The sequence below is a fragment of the Pseudopodoces humilis genome, chromosome 5 (assembly GCF_049639895.1).
Source record: "Pseudopodoces humilis isolate 2021_Gansu_Grassland_sample_001 chromosome 5, ASM4963989v1, whole genome shotgun sequence".
NCBI lineage: Eukaryota > Metazoa > Chordata > Aves > Passeriformes > Paridae > Pseudopodoces > Pseudopodoces humilis.
Window position 1 is genome coordinate 2,380,966 of NC_142204.1, and position 15,848 is coordinate 2,396,813.

At 40.8% G+C, this 15,848-nt stretch overlaps 1 protein-coding gene and 1 non-coding gene across 6 annotated transcripts in view; both read left to right on the forward strand.

Moving 5' to 3' along the window:
• The window catches only part of CALD1 (caldesmon 1), a 152,905-nt gene that overhangs the window by 56,327 nt on the left and 80,730 nt on the right, over positions 1–15,848 (forward strand). For 4 of the 5 annotated variants that reach the window (XM_088055025.1, XM_088055026.1, XM_088055028.1 and 1 more), the window contains exon 4: positions 14,884–14,995. In XM_088055025.1, coding sequence (XP_087911151.1) covers positions 14,925–14,995 — 71 coding nt within the window. In that variant the 5' untranslated portion in view covers positions 14,884–14,924. Of the gene's footprint in view, positions 1–13,904; positions 14,160–14,883; positions 14,996–15,848 lie in introns of those variants that run through there. The other variant, XM_014256078.2, reaches the window with a different exon arrangement.
• LOC148184250 (small nucleolar RNA SNORA5) lies at positions 13,054–13,191 on the forward strand. Its single transcript, XR_015772622.1, has one exon. It is a non-coding gene; the product is annotated as a small nucleolar RNA SNORA5 (small nucleolar RNA).

Below are 15,848 nucleotides of genomic sequence, written 5' to 3' on the forward strand. Positions count from 1 at the left end.
TCTGCAACGTGTTCACGGAGCTCGGGGGGCTTTTTACTGATGTTTTTCAAAGTCAGGGTTATCGTATGTGTTCTATTTTTGCTGGTTTTATCACTGAGAGACAAATCTCTGTCGTGTTTTTCCCCTGTGTTAAAAGTCAGGATAATCTAAGTGCTATTTTCCTTACAAGTGCAAAGAAAATCCTGAAAGGCAAAACCTGAGAAAAGTCTACAGATCCCAGTGTAAAATTTAATTGAATTATTCATTTTTATTAATTGTTCTTTCCATGTTTTTTGTTTGTTTTTTTTTTTTCCTTAGCAGAATTTTTATTCCATAAAAAGTCTAAAAAAGTAGTGTCTAAAAAATTAACAATAAGCACTAACTGGGATGTGACTGTACATTTATGTCCCTGCTGTGTATCTCTGACCTTAACACCACACTAACCCTGGCTAACTCAGGCAGCAGAAAGTTGGCTGTAGCATGTAAATAAACTGCAACAATGGGATTTATCAAGACATCAAATTAATCTTACTTCTGACACTGGACTAAGATCCAGTAAGTTTTTGAAATTTATTACTACAGGTGCCAGACATATTCTAGTGGAATCAGTCAGGGAAGGGGAAATATTAATGGATTAAGTTATATAATACTTAATATTTAATTAGGAGTACTATGAGGAACAACATTGAGGCTAGAACTGCCCAGAAAAGCAAAATTTAAGCTGAGTATCTTTTACACTTTCTTAGCCACTGTGAGAGATGGTAGAGCAAACAGACCCACCTCCTACTGAAGATGCAGAAAATAAAAAATACATGGATGTGGAATTGTAGCAGGCATGTGAGTGAAAAGGCAGAGCTAAATATGTTGAAAAATATTCAGTTCTGCTTGTAAACTTCTTGGAGTAAATTTTAAAGATAAATACATTTCAAGGGAAAAGTTGAGGAAGTAATAGCTGTTGAGTTTTCATGCGGTGCTGGTGATAATACGAAACATAAAATACACAATTCCAAGCACTGCTAAATAGGACTTGGCCATTTCTATTGCAAACATCCAGTTTTACTTTCTAACATCTGTTTCTGAAATTATGTGAAGTATTTATTTAAAATGTCTCACCATGATAGTCCAAGTGACAAGGGAACATCTTGCTTTCATGAACGTGTAGAGTGGTGCATCAACAAGCAAAGGTACATACATGACATTTGAAGAACAAAACCCAGCCACAAGGAGTTCCACGTTCTGTACTGATTTTTTTTTGTTGATGTAGAAGTCCCCTTAGCCAGATTTCTCCTTATGGTTATATCCCTGCAAACCTGGAGTGTCTCCAAGGAGAGCTTGATGCATCCCTGGCATCCCTGCAGGCAGGCTGAGTGTGGGAGCACAGGGCTGCCTGTAGATGCAGCCCAAGTGAAAATGTGTGTGAGATGCTAGAGAAACGTGAAAATCACAAAGAAGGACCAACCAAGAGGAAAAATGACATGGAGAACTTAAACAGGTAGAATTTTATGTGCTACCAAATAAATGATAGCTGCAGAAGCCATCATCCCAGTAGAGTTTTATGGCCATGATGTAAGATGGGAGAAGGGATGCTAGCCCTCAAATCCCAGAATTTAAATTAATCTTTTTATTATCTGAACATGCATTATTTTTCATGAAAACAACTTTCCCCCCTCGTTTTGAGCTCTAAGCTATTGAGCTGTAGTGTTCTGAACTTCAGTCAAGTTGCCATATTCCTCTCCAGGATAATGACACACTGAGTGGTGAAATGATATTGGCTCTTTTGGGTGTTTGGGAGAGGGCAGACAATATTTTGTAGTCAGATGTTCCAGAGGCTTCTGGAGAAGTCTCTTTATCCACATGGCAGCTAGGTTATTCCTCCAGCTGAGTTACTCTGGGATTTATTGTTGATGATAAGGAAAACCCCTTTATTTTAAGTTCCCACTGTTTTGCAGATGCTAATAAAGCAAAATGACTCAAGAGTTTGTGTTTCACTCTGTGTTTCATTCTGTTACCCCTCTGGCTGGTGCACTGCTACCCTCCTGTTCATTTGTGTCTCAACCTGATCAATGAATTAATTTCCAGCAAATCTTTATTTGATATGGTTATTTAGAATCACACTCTGATTTTTCCCTTTGGAAGACTGTACAAGCAAAAACTCTGTTCTGTAGGAGTAAAATGATCAAAATTTACTCACTTGCAAGTGAGTAAACATTTAAGGACTTGCTTCTGCCAATCATTGACGTGCTGAACATTAGGTTCATTCTTATATAAATATATTGATCTTACAGGTTCTTTTCTTTCCCCCCTTTTTCTCTTTCTTTCAGTCTCTTCCTTTCAATTTGCTTTCATCCTTTAACTTCTCCCACCCAGCCCAAAGCAAAAATCTATAAGCAATGGTCTTGTTCAAAGTATGGAAGCTGGTTCCAAAACCAACCTTGCTTCAGTTTTAAAACCTTGCTTGAGGGAGCCAGAATCCCTTAAATGATTTAATTTTCATGCAGTATGAATCATGCAGTGACTGCACAAACTCTGGCTAGAATATATGGTACATATGTTTGTTCTTTAGGCAGTAAGGAGAGAATACAGAACTGGAGGTCATTTGAGTTACAACTGCTTTGGGGGATTTTTTTTTTTAATTTTTTTTTTTTCTAAAACATTCCTTCTAACAAATGCAGTTTAAATGGGTTTGTTTATACGGCGTGGAATTGGAAAGGCCCAAACTAACCAGGCTTTACACAATGTGGCCTTCTTCCAAATTAATCTAAAATATTTTAATCCCTCTGGAGTTTCTTTATCCTCTGCATCTGTGCTATATGTGGAGACACATTTTTAACATTTCTTTGAGGAAAATTACCTTTTTTTCCCCTCCAACTGTACTCAGCAAGGTCAATGGAGCACTGTTATATGCTATTTAAACATCTGAGATTCATCATATATCTGCACAACAGAAAGAATCATCATAAAAGGTCTAATGAATCCCGACTGCTAGCCAAGTGAGGGAGTCCCCTTACGGATACAGGGGATTAGAAACAAAGAATACATGCAGAACACAGGTTTTTACACTTCAGCTTTGGCAATTAACAACTAAACTACCCCTCAAGAAGGGAGAGGGGAATGTTTGCGACCCCCAGAACAATTCTGGCAAATCACACACCCTGCTGGAGCCAAATTCTGAAGTCATTGCATGGGCCAAGATGTTTTTTGGGAAGCAAAGTGGTCCAATCTCCATGCTTCTTGCCCCTGGGAAAGGAGATGCTCCAAGCCATGGGCAAGTTCCAGTGAACCTCAGCCCCTGCCTTGTTTTTAAGGCCTTTTTGGTTTTCTTGTTCAGTAGCAAGTTTATAGGACTGAAGAAATTTTTTAATGCCTGGGAACTGAAATCCTGAGAGGCCTAAAAAATTCAGGTTTTTTGTAAAATTATCTTCCAGGCATTTCAGAAGCCACCACTACTCCTTCAGTTGTCTGTGGTTCCAGTCAGCCTGTGATGGCCACAGGGAGCAGATGCAGCTTGGATCTTTTGGGATGTTTTATCTGGAAAACTTTAATGTTGGCATTTTTATCTGAAATAATGTTATTTAGCTTTTTTTTTTTTTTTTTTTCCCTTTGGTAGATGACATCCAGGCTGGTTTAATATCTGTATTTGTTCTAGACTCACTGATCCTCTGAACCCTGCTGGATCATGAAGTTCAGGTAACTTTAGGGTTGAACCTCTGAAGGAAAAATGAAATGCTGAAGGCCTCTGTTCTGTGGAACCCTAGGGTTTTACCACAGTTGTTTTTTAATTCTCATCACTGAAATCCTGGTGGGCTGTGCCTTTCCCAGTTATAAAGGGTAGGGAACAGCCCTGCTCTCCTGCACAGAGGGCTGCAGGACATGATTTGTGGGATGGCCCCACTGAAATTGTCACTCCACACTGTCCCTGCTTTCAAGTGAAGAATCATACCTTCCTCAAACACATTTTCCCTATTTTTTCACATAGTCAGGGGTATTTTGGGACCACTGCAAGCCATACAGTAATGGAATAAATTCCAAGTGCAGCAGGAGACCACATTGGAGGAAAAACTCATTATGTGCCAAGGGCATTTCTTTTACTTTTTCTACCGGTACTGGAAAATATTCCCTAAATAATACATCTGGATGTGGAGGAGAAGAGAGGGAAAAGATGAAAAACAATCCTTTAAATTCAGTAGGAGCCTATTTAATGGCTTGTTTAATCTGCCAGCTGGCACAGCATTGACTTCTTGCTGCACATACTTTAAGAAGACCTATGTAGTTCTTGGAAGTGAGTTTATATTAAGTTGTAGAAACTTAAATATGGATAAATTGGCAAGGCTGTTTTTTGGTGCTTAATAGGAATCAAGAAACTGCTTAGTCATCTGCAAAGATATTTCTGTCTCCTTTTTAATATATATACCAAAATAATATGGATTTAAAGCAGTAGCAAAGATAGTAAAAATTCAGATCTCTTTGAAGTATGTGCACATCCTTCAGACTTTGAAATCACATGTATTCCCTATACAGCACTCTGCTTTGGGCAGCGTTTTTATAATGTTTGTGACATTGTTTTCTTTGAAGTAACCTTCTGAGTGTGTACATTATGAATTTGTGTCTTCTGCAGCAGTCCCTGGCTAAGAAAACTGGTGCTATCTTCAGGTGGATTTTATTCAGTGTCTTGCAAGGGATATCACCTAATAGGTTCTCTAGGCTGTAGTTTGCATTTATTTTATATGACTCTAAGTGTTGATGCTCTTGGATTTTAATTGGATTACAAATTTGGATTTGTGTGAAGGTAAATGGGTGCAACTGAGAGCAAACTGGATGTGCAGTGTGATGTATATAATTACATTTACACTTTCTGTTCCTGAAAAGTTAGGCTGCACCAAGATGCATGTCTTCTGTTTTCAATTACTTTCAGCAGTGGAAAAGCAAGGGAGAAAGGATTTAACAAGAGAGCAACCTGTCTTTTATGTTTAGAGACTCCTTTAACAGGATCTGAAGTGACACTTGTCAGTATTTACAAGCTGTAAAGGTTTTATTTGGTTCAGGTAAGCATTGAAAAATCTGGCTGTTTATTTATGATTTTCATATATGGCTTTCATTTTCTTTGTTCTCATTAAGAGTACAAGCTATTTTCATGTTGTAATTTTTTTTGGTAATTTTTAATAACAATAACAAATTTTATTTGATTGATTGTCATTAATTAATAACAATCAAATTTAATAAATTATTATTATTTTTTAAAGCTCAGGTATGGGTTGTAAGAATCCTCCAAGTTTATCATGTGGGACTTTGGTTTAATTCTTCTGTGTACACATCCAGCTGCACCCTGGGGCTGTGAAAAAGGGGCTTCATGTGCCTTTGGTGCCCAGAATTTATACTGTGACCAGTCATGTGTGTCAGTCTGAGCTGGGTGGAATTGCATGGCAAGAAGAGAGGCTGGAGGAGAGGCCATAGGGGATTTGGATCCTTATGGAAGGGGATTTAGGGAATGGTGGTAGGTAACATTCAGTACAGAAATTATTTTTATTTCCCAATCTGTTTTTTTGATGGATTTTTTTTTTTAAATTTTTTATTTTTTTCTGCCTCTGGACCACACAGATATCTGAGGCACCGTTCCTAAATAAATGAAACAATTTAAAAATTTATTTGCTTTATGCAGTGCTCAAGAGTAACTTTCTTTTGCCACATTAATACAAAGCATTTTTGTGTGCCTGGGTGCACGCAGGATACTGTCAGGTCTCACCTGTCTTGTTTATTTGACTCTGAGCCAGGCCAAAGCTTCACCACTGTTGTGTCTTCTGGTTTGGTGACATTGTTGTGTGTTTCCTTGTTTTCAGCTGAACTCAGCCTACAGTGGGGGTGCATGATGTGGACTTTGAGGGATATACATCTATTTTGTGACACCCTGTTGAAAGCCTTTGTGTTTTTGCTGCCCTGCTTTACCCCTTTAAAGCCCTTTAAAGCTTCAACTTTCACCCAAAATAACTTGGAATTGCTGCTCATTAGAGATATATTGATAGAGCTACTTGGCAGTGAACAGTCTGGGTTTCATTTTTAAAGATGACCAGAAGTGTGAGCTGGAAAGGCTGAAAAGCAGAAATTTCCGCAGCTGGATCCATTCCAGGTGGAATTCCACAGATTTCCATGAAGTTCTGCCACTGAATAACTGGCCTTTCAGCTGCAATGTATCCATCATGTGTTGTTTTGGTGTGAGTGTAAAGATATTGTGAGGGAAGAGGAGTTCAAGTTTAAAAGCAGCTGGCGACACCTTGAAAATTTATCATTTGTTTCTTCCAAGGAGCTGGCTGGATTCAAAATACTCGGTGTCTCTTAGGGGAAAACCAGCAACATCAGCAAACCAAAGAACTTTAGGTGTGTTGGGTTTTCTTTGCTCATATTTCTTTTTTCTTTAAAAATGCAGGGATGATGTCTAAAACCCAGTATTGTTGCTTGGTGTTGGCTCAACAGAGCAAGACCAGAGTCCTCCTCAACTCTCATTAGAGTTTATGATGTTCAGCACTAGGCAGAGCTGGATCCTAGAGCTGAATGTTTTAGCACGGAGAGAAAAAGGGTTGAAAACACAAAACCAAAGCCACAGTAAGCTGGCTGCATTTTATCTTCATATTCTTTTCTATTACTGTTTTATGACTGACTATGTAGCTTAATGTATCATGATTTTGTAGTTTGAAACACGTTCCAGAAAACATGTGGAGTTTGAAGCCTGGCTGAGTGAATATTGCTGTTGGAACCTTACCTTAAGATTTGCTCAAACGTTTCATTATTTTTAATGGCATGGCCTTAGCCTTTTAATTCAAGATGTGAGAGATACAGAGAAAGTGTGCAAACAGAATGCTAAAGCATTTATAAAACCTGCTTGGAAACGAGTACCTTCAGAAAATGTATTGGTGAAGCTTTTCCACAGTTGTGCATCTGCTTCTGCCTGTGTGATTCTCTTTTCCATTCTCTGTAATAGAAATCAGTGGGAAATTGGCATTATCATTTAACAGGGCAAGGAGTGCATTCTCCTCTCTATTATATATTGGTCATCTGAGCTAGTTGTTTTTTCCTATTATGAAGAACAAAGAGCTCCTGGATGGAAGTTGTTGGCCTGGGTGCTGTTTTTGTGCTCTTGGAGCCTGTGGGAGATGAAGCTGGGGCACCACCACGGGTTTGTCACAAAGCATGCAGGAGGACTGAGGGCATCTAATCATTCTTGTGATTAGATCAGCAAAATGAAGATGAAGCTCTTTGCTGAAAGAAGGTGGTGATGAAGGTGGAAGCAGACAGAAGGCAAGGGTAACTAGTGGATGATGTCCCATGAGCTTGCTTCCCAGTGTGCCATTGCAGGAAAAAGTGAACACGAGTCAGAGCTCATTTGGGGATGAAGCACTTTTAGAAATGGTTTTGTGGTCTGCAAAATGCCTTCTGTTTCTGTGTGTTTGGCCTCATCCTCACTACCTGGGTTACTCTCACTTATGGCTGAACATTGGTAAAGGGAGATGAAGCTTTTACTGCACTTTGTGTCTACAGCAAAGGCTAAGTGTTTCCTCAGTGATAAAGGTGCATGTAAAAATAACTCATTTCCCACAAGTATGGAGTAAAGGCAATTCTGCCTTTGCATGTGTGTGCACAAAGGTGCAAGAGGATGAAGCAGCCTATATTGGCAAAATCTGAGATTACACCAGTTTCTGGCCTGCAGGGTATGCCCACTGAACTTTAATTGTGTGCATTAGATGAATCTGTGAGGATGGAATCCAGTCTGACTGAAGTCTCTGGGAAGTCTGCCAAGGATTCCAACAGGACCAAGATTTCAGCTCTAGTTTGTATACGAATAACATTTCAGTATCTTCTGATCTTTGGGGACAACATATTTGAAATACTTCAGAGGACACTTGAAGGGGAGAGTCAAGGGTCGATCTTTCTGCCATGAGAACCGGTGGCTGTGCCAGCAGCTTCCAGCTATGTCTTGTTCCTTCCTTCGTCTGCTAATGGGAAATGATAGACAAATGTCACAGAGATCAGGGCTGGGACTGGTATGTGCAAATCCAGATGTCAAGAGAGGGCTCTGCCTGGCCCTGAAGTCAATGTGCAGTAGAGGAAAGGAGAGGAAGGAAGTAGGAGGAGTGGAAATGGCAGTCAGCCTGCCTAAGGGAGGAAAGATAAACAGGGACTTTCCACTGGAGCTGGCTGGCTCTGAGATAAGAGCATCACCAGTGTTTGCTGACACTTCTGGGACAGTGCAGCTCCTGCCCCAGTGCTGAACTAGATCATGGATACAAGAAATGGACCAGCCACGGATCTTTTAGTTGCAGACCATGACGCCTTAGGATTTTAGCTTTTATATTTTCATGTTTGTTATCCTGCAGTTCTTTGGTGTATAGCTCTAAACTCCACATGCAGTGCTAGCTGCTGTTTTCCCATTTTGGTCACACACAACAATTCCTCTCCAGGCCTGGGAATCAAGGACACCTTGCTGCCTCAGGCCTGAGAGATGGAAACAAAAGTGAGTTGGGTGCAGGGAGCAAACTTGGGAAAAATGACTTCATTACCCAAAGCTGTAATTGGAAGATTAACCCACAATACACAAATGGACCAAACTTATAAAAGAATGAAAACCCATGTTCCACTTTGAGTGTAGCCCCTGGGTAGGCTTCATCTGTCCTAAATGTACCTGAAGGCACTTCAGTAAATATAACAGCTTTTTATTCTCTTTATTTTCTCTAGCTTCTGTTTTAGGTAGTCCCAGCAAGGCATCAAGGGGTGACCTCTGGCAGGAACAAAATCCTATGAAAAGCTCCCTGACAACATTTTCATGTGGTTCTGTAGGAGCAGGAGCTGTCACAGGGCCTGGCACCTTCCAGAACATTTGTGATGTACACTTTTGGTAACCTGTGCTGGAGGCAGGGTGGGTGAAACCTGCTCAGCACCTCTGCAGCTGAGGGCCTGGACCATGGCCTGGTCCTGTGGCCATCAGCAGTTTGCAGAGCACCAGCTGGGAATGTCTATTCTGTGTAAGCACTGTGTATTTTTTGCTCAGGATGCCACAGAGGTGTTCACTAATTTATTCATCAGGTTTGCAAATATACATGAGCTTTTTTTACTCCCGTGAAAGAGGAGATGGAAAATGTACTTCATAGCAAAAGCAAAGATTTTAACAGATGGGGGGTTTGATTTCCTCATTGAAATTATCTGTAAGTCACTGCCTTCTTCTCATAAAGTCATTTGTTTGGAAATACACACGTAGCTGGAAGGGAAATGTTCAAAGAACTGAAACTGGGACCTTGAGAAAACACCAAAATTTGATTTTCTTGTGCTAAGGTTGGTTTGCCATCGATGAGTTTCCCTTGGAAGTCCTAAGAAGCATGGTCAGATGAAACAAGGAACAGCTACACTGGAATAAATCTGTGTTCATGTGACCTAGTATATTTATTTTGCCTCAGGTCCCACATGAGCTATTCTGTTTGGGAAGGAATAAAGCTGCTTGATATGGGTTTGTGTGTATGTATATGTGTATATGTACAAGAGTTTATTTTCTGCAGTCAACATGAATACTTGGCCAAGTTTACAGAAACAATTGCAGATGTGGTTTTGCATGAAAGGAATGTTGAAAATGAATTTATGGAGCCTTACTGTTGGTAATATATGGTTCTGGTGATATCTAACATTTTGGATTAAAGAAGGGGCACGCACGAGGTGTGACACAGGAGAAATCAATCCTTTGAACTCCACCTTTTGGTTTCAATGAAGTCATGCCTGTTTCTAAAAGACCTGAGTGGCACTGGCTGCTTCTAAAGCAGAATTAATAGGGGAGCAATGAAAATAATTCCCAAATGTTTTCTGACAGATTTTAATAAAAAACACACTTATTTGTTTTGACTGAAGATAGATTAAGGAGCTCTAATTCTCCCAGATATTGCAGTAGAATGCTTGTCATACCTGCATTTCACGGGTGCCAGATTAAACAAGTCACATTTAGACAATGAGTGTTGCTTGTTGAGTTGCTTCTAGCTTCAAAAGGGGCAATGAAGAGGTTAGGTTTTCACTTCTGAGGTGGAGGACGTAGAAGGAAAGGGCAGTGGTAGTCCTAGGGTTACAGTAGATGTCATGGAATTTAGCCAGCTAATGCAAAATACCTTTCATGCTTCTCACTGACCACTCCTTTGCTGACATTTGAAATGTCCACGCTTTGACACCAGGGCTTTGAGCCACCTGAGGTGGACACAAACTGGAAAACAGAACACTTGGATCGATGGGGTACAAGTCACAAAGCTGCATGCAGCCTTGGTTTAGGTCAAAATGTAATGAGAAATTTGATGGCTTTGGTGCTAGTATGGACAAAAACAAATTGCAATGAGGGCAATAAATTGGGTCTTCTGTCACCACCTGATCCTGCAGCGAAGACAGGAGCAACATTTAGTTGTGAGCACATGGGAAACCTTTGTGTAGCTGGACTTGGAAGGATCCTGAAATTTCTACTGGGATTCTCCAGTGGTGCAGGATGGGCCTGTGCTGGCAGCCCACCTCATTCGCCAGCCTTAGAGGCTTGTTGGGCTCAGAGAGGAAGGGGACACACCTGAGGCACAGCGTGCAGAGGTCTTTAGGCACGATGAGAAATTTAGCAGGAGGTTTTTCTTGTTACAGAGAAACTTAGGCCAAATCCCCTTGCTTCCCTTCAGGTGAATGAGGAGCTTGGGAAATCTGTCGTTGCGCTAAGAGAGAAGCAGGATGGAATGTGCTCGTGTAGCACAGATCCTCGAGCAGTACACAGCCGTGCTATATCGGGGAATAAACTTTGGTTTGAAGTTTCCTGGCTCAGCTGGTGAAGCTGGTGTAGGAGTTCAGCCTAAACATCTGGGAGCTCACGCAGTGCGATGGAAAGGTGGCTGGGAGGTCTTGAAAGACATTTCTGTTCAAAGACCTGAGCAGTAGTTTGCATGTTGCTCGCAGCCAGACTGGCTCAAAGGTTTTTAAGACCCCCTGGATGCTGAGTTGTCGCTGAAACCAGTGCTGGGAATAGGGTGAGGACAGTTTTAAATCTGAGCCAGAGCAGGAGGTCATTTTGCTCTCCACACTGGATTATACAATTATATGGTTGTGTGTGTATTTCTACTCAGCCAATTTATTGTTTGCTTTCAAAAAGGATATTCCCAACGAGTGCTATTAATATATTTTGTCACATATTTGCAGTTACTGTGCGCCTTCCTCTGATTTTCTACCTGGATGAAAGTTTGAAGAAAGAAGCCAGAATTTTCCAAGTCTCTCATGGGATGAGACATAAAGGGGAGTGGGATTTGCGTGTGTGGGCTTTGTTCTGGGAGGGATTAAACGTGGCTGTCCTTGAAGAAAGTACTTTTTAGCAAGACAGTGAAAAACTCAACAAATTTTAGCAATAAACCACAGTCAGGTGAAGATCAAATGGATTATGTGAAGAGAGGGAGTAAGACTCAACTATTGCTTTTGAAATGAGGGTTTTTTTGGGGAGAGATAATATTTTCAGGGCGCTTTGCCATAATTCTGATTCAAGCAATGTAGGTAAATTCTTCCACAGGTCCCTCTTTTGAACCTGGTGGTGGAAAACCCCCCAAAGTTTGCTTCAGATTATTTCAGTGCTGTAAAAGCTGAAAAGATGCTGAGGGTCTTGTTTTGAAATAGAAACAACAAAATGATGAGTGGTGGACCTTTTCACATTGTAAGAATAGCCCATATTCCAGTAATTTGCACAAAGGTGTGGATACCAGGGGAATAAAACTGGTCTAGTAATTTCAGACATCTGCATCTATTAGATAAATATATATACAGCAACTTACTAAAAATAAGGAAAATAAGTATACAATCAAAGCGTAGAAAAATAAAATGTCTTTTCACACCTTGGAAGGTCACACAGAGAGACATTTTCACAAGTGGCTTTGAGGGCAGGCCCTGGAGGGGAGCTGGGTGGAGTGTTACATATTTTCTCAAGATTTTTTTTTTTACACATGAGCAATTTTAATCTTAAAAAAAGAAACATTAAAATGTACACACTCCAAAAAATGGCTTGTAGAAAACACTTCTAATAATTGGTACCTACATCAATAAGTAAAGCAATTTTTGAGTCTTCTGAGAATCTTAATTTTATACTATGTATAAAAAATGTGCATTATATTATATACATATATATTAATATATATGTATTACGTATTTTTGTGGAAATAGGAAGAATTTTTAGATTGATGTTATTGTCTAGTGGTTCTCAGAGGCTGGATGGCAGTTTGTCATTTTTGGGGAGACAGTGAACAGCACTGAACAGCTGACTTCCTCAAGTGAACCTACTGGCTGATGGTTCCTTTTCTTGCACTAGTATGGCTTTGCTAGATAAATCAAACTGATGGCCTGGACTCCATTTCCCAAGTGGCTTCCTGATTTTTGAAGGAGAGATTTTGGATTGCAGGCCTTCTGAATGTCATGCAGTGGCTGTGCCTCGGTCCTCTGAGAGGAGACACTACACTGGAATAAACCCTTGTCCTCCTCCCGAGGTGTCCATCCATCTGATCTTCACTGCATGACAGAAAAGCACCCTGAGGATGGGGAAAATTTTCTGCATCAGGACTGCTGAGCAATCTCCCCAGTGCTCCTGGGAAGGAAAAGAGGGGAGGAAGAACAGAAATAGTTTGGGGTTGTTGTTGTTATCCTCCTCAGACTTCCTCGTGAGGAAGAGCTTGAGCTTTCGGAGATGAGGGGTGGTGCTGAGGACCATGTAGAAAGGGGAGGGGTGGAGGATGGGGTGGGACATTTGGAGAGGACACAGGGACAATGTTGGTGCACAGAGCCTTGAGCAACCCAGAAGAAAAAAACAGGTGGAGAGAGGGATGTGCCTGGCTGGGTAGGAGCTGATAAAGGTGCACATAAATCAAAGCATGTCTGCTTTGGGGAGGTAAAGCAGGAAAAAGCTTTGGGATTCTTGTTCCTAGCATGTGAGTTGTCATCCTAACAGCCAACTCTTTGTTAAAATCCCTGGTGGTGAATGCTCCACAGGCCAAATACTGCTGCCTGGTACAGTCCTGGCTCCTGGGGACACTGGCATTGCACAGAAACCCAGCGTGCTGCTCTGAATTTCTCCTGTCCTGTACCATAACTCCTTTTTGATCCTTGTCTCCCAGGCAGGGGCAGCCACATGAGTCCTGCAGCTCACAGGTCCTCCAGTAATGAAACTGGGGCCAGGTTTAGCTGCACACATGAGCTTTCTCCTTTCTTGGGAAAAAATGCAAGATTTGCTGTTCTGGGTTCTCAAAGGACCAGAACAAGGACCCGGTACTAAGAGATTGGCAAAAAAATCTTGTTACAACTTGCCTTTTAGATATATGGCCTAACTGAATTAAAATAATAATAATAATTAAAAAAAAAGGTAAGCAGCAGCATTGTAGTGTCTCTATCAGATTTGCAAAATTAACATTTCCTTTGAATCTCCACAGAACAACCCCAGACAAATGCGAGGAAAATCACATCAACGGCAACAAAAATTTAAATCCCCCAATCTGGGAACAAATCAGAAACAAAAATACCCCCAGGGAAAGTAAACTAATAAAATAACCTTCACAAAACCCCTGCCCTCAGCAGTGCTTTAATCCAAAAAAGGGGGCAGAAAAAGCCACGGATTCCCTGAAGCCAGGCAAGGCTTTGCTGGTGCCAGTGATTTTATGGGGAGGGCACATGGATATAAAGCCGCGAGACAGATCTCCATCTGCAAACAGAGCGCTTCAAATAACATCCAAAGGCACCTGGGCTCCGTTTCCCCTCAGCTGCCAGCAGCTCCTGAGCCACCCTTGGAAGTTTTAGGCTTTCCCTGTGGAAGGACAGGCTGGGAAAAGTGGTTTTTTTTGGGGGGGTGGAAATCCTTGGAGTGCAGCGCCGGGGCTGGGATTGCAGAGGAAGCTGAGGCCTCCAGCCCTGCACAGGAAGCAATCTCAGAGCAGGCCTTAAATGCCAGATTCCAGGCAGAGTTTAACTAACCACTGACAGCTCTGTAAACAAAGCAGGGACAAAAAGAGAACAGCTTTCCCTTTTCTGGTAGTCATTTTTGGTTTGGGGGCTGCAGGGGAATTCTGTAATAGTCGGCTTGATGGGATATAAACCGAGGCTGGGAAGGCTTTGTATATGAAGAACTGTAAAGGGGAAAATACTTCATGGACTAAATCATAAAGAAGAAGGTAGGGCACAGGCAAAGCGCGTGGATTAATCTCCAAAAAAAAAAAATATTGCTACTTTTTGTTCTTTGAGCAGTATCTGTACATAGTTTGACTTCCCCTGAGTGGAATTTTAAAGCAGTGGCTTATTTTCCTCGTTTCTCTTTTCGTTCTCTTTTTTCTCCCCCCCCCCCTCTTTTTTTTTTTTTTCTCTTTTCCTTTTAATTCTTTTCTCATTTTCTCTTCACTTTCCTTTTTTTTTGAATTTCTGAAGGTGGGGGTGGGAACAGCTGGACTGGGGGGGGGACTAACTTTTGCAGAACTTTTAATTTTCTGTGCAACTAAAAAAAAAGAAGAACTCTCTCGTGCAGTGCTTTTACTGCTTGCGGTGAAAAATTGGAAGCTTAAAGTTAAAAATCCTGCTGAATTGTTGTTTTTTTGTTAGTGGAAAAGACCTGTGACGTTACAAATAGCTAGGCTGCGGCTAGCAGATGTATACAGTCCTTACTTGAAGCATGTTGATTTAATTTTAACTAGGAAACTAAATGCAGGCAGGGCTATGTTTATCCTACAAGACATTTCATTAATCTTGTTTATCTCAACAATACTGAGGAAGTCGAGGTTTTTTGATGGAAAAAGAAAATAGTTACAGCGCTGTTAAGGCAGCAAAACAAAACTAAATGGACTCAGTTGGTTAAATGCCTCTCTTGTGTTTTCACTCTCATCTAAGTGATCATCTCCCTTTTAGATTTGGATCTTTCCAGAGCTTGGAATTCTTAAACGCCCGCCATGGATGACTTTGAACGCCGCAGAGAGCTCAGGAGGCAAAAGCGTGAGGAAATGCGCCTGGAAGCAGAGAGGTGAGTTACCACATGTGGGAAATGGTGCTGGTGCCTTGCCTTTGATTAGCAGTGGCTATGAGAATTTCTGCCTCAAGTCCCAAAGAGTCCTTGTGCTAGCGATACTTGCCAGAAAAATAGCTTTAACTAACGTTGTGGGAGAGATGAGGAGTGTGTACTGCCTGATTTCCTTAGAATGCTGTAAATGTCTGGCTTCTGGTTATTTTGCTGCATGGATAAATGTAAACAGCAAAGGTGGTGGAATATGGGCACGGGAAATCATAAGAAAGGAAAGCTCATCCTCAGATGCTGTGGGAGTGCTGTGCAGATGGGACTGTGCTTGCCAGATATTTACATGTCAGATATTATATCTACTAAAGATAAAGTTATAAGGTATAAATTGAAAGCTGGGATACACTTGGTATATGCTGTATGGCATTTGTGTGATTTGTCTGCCTGTACTGGGCAGTGTTGCTTTTTATTCATTTACAGTCGCTTTATGTGGGCAACAAGAGCAGCATTTGCTGCCAGTTGTTACAGATTTACTTTGGTGAAATGAGAGCAGAATTTGATGTGGGTATGATGATGTCAATTTATGAAATAAATATCATGAAAATGACATTTCATTAACTAAACCCATTTTACACCTCTGCAGTTCTGTTCACTTTAATGAAATTTCATGATTTACACTGGTGTAAGTAGGGAAAAAGGCTCCATTCATTTTTGTAATGTCTTCAGTGATAAAAAGATTTGATTATTAACACTGCATTGATTTAAAAAAAAAAATAAAAGCTAGGTTTAAGCAGATTTTGTTCTCATTTTTGTATTTAATTCTGAATAGGGACTTCATTTTTGTTTCTTCTTTAAACAAAGC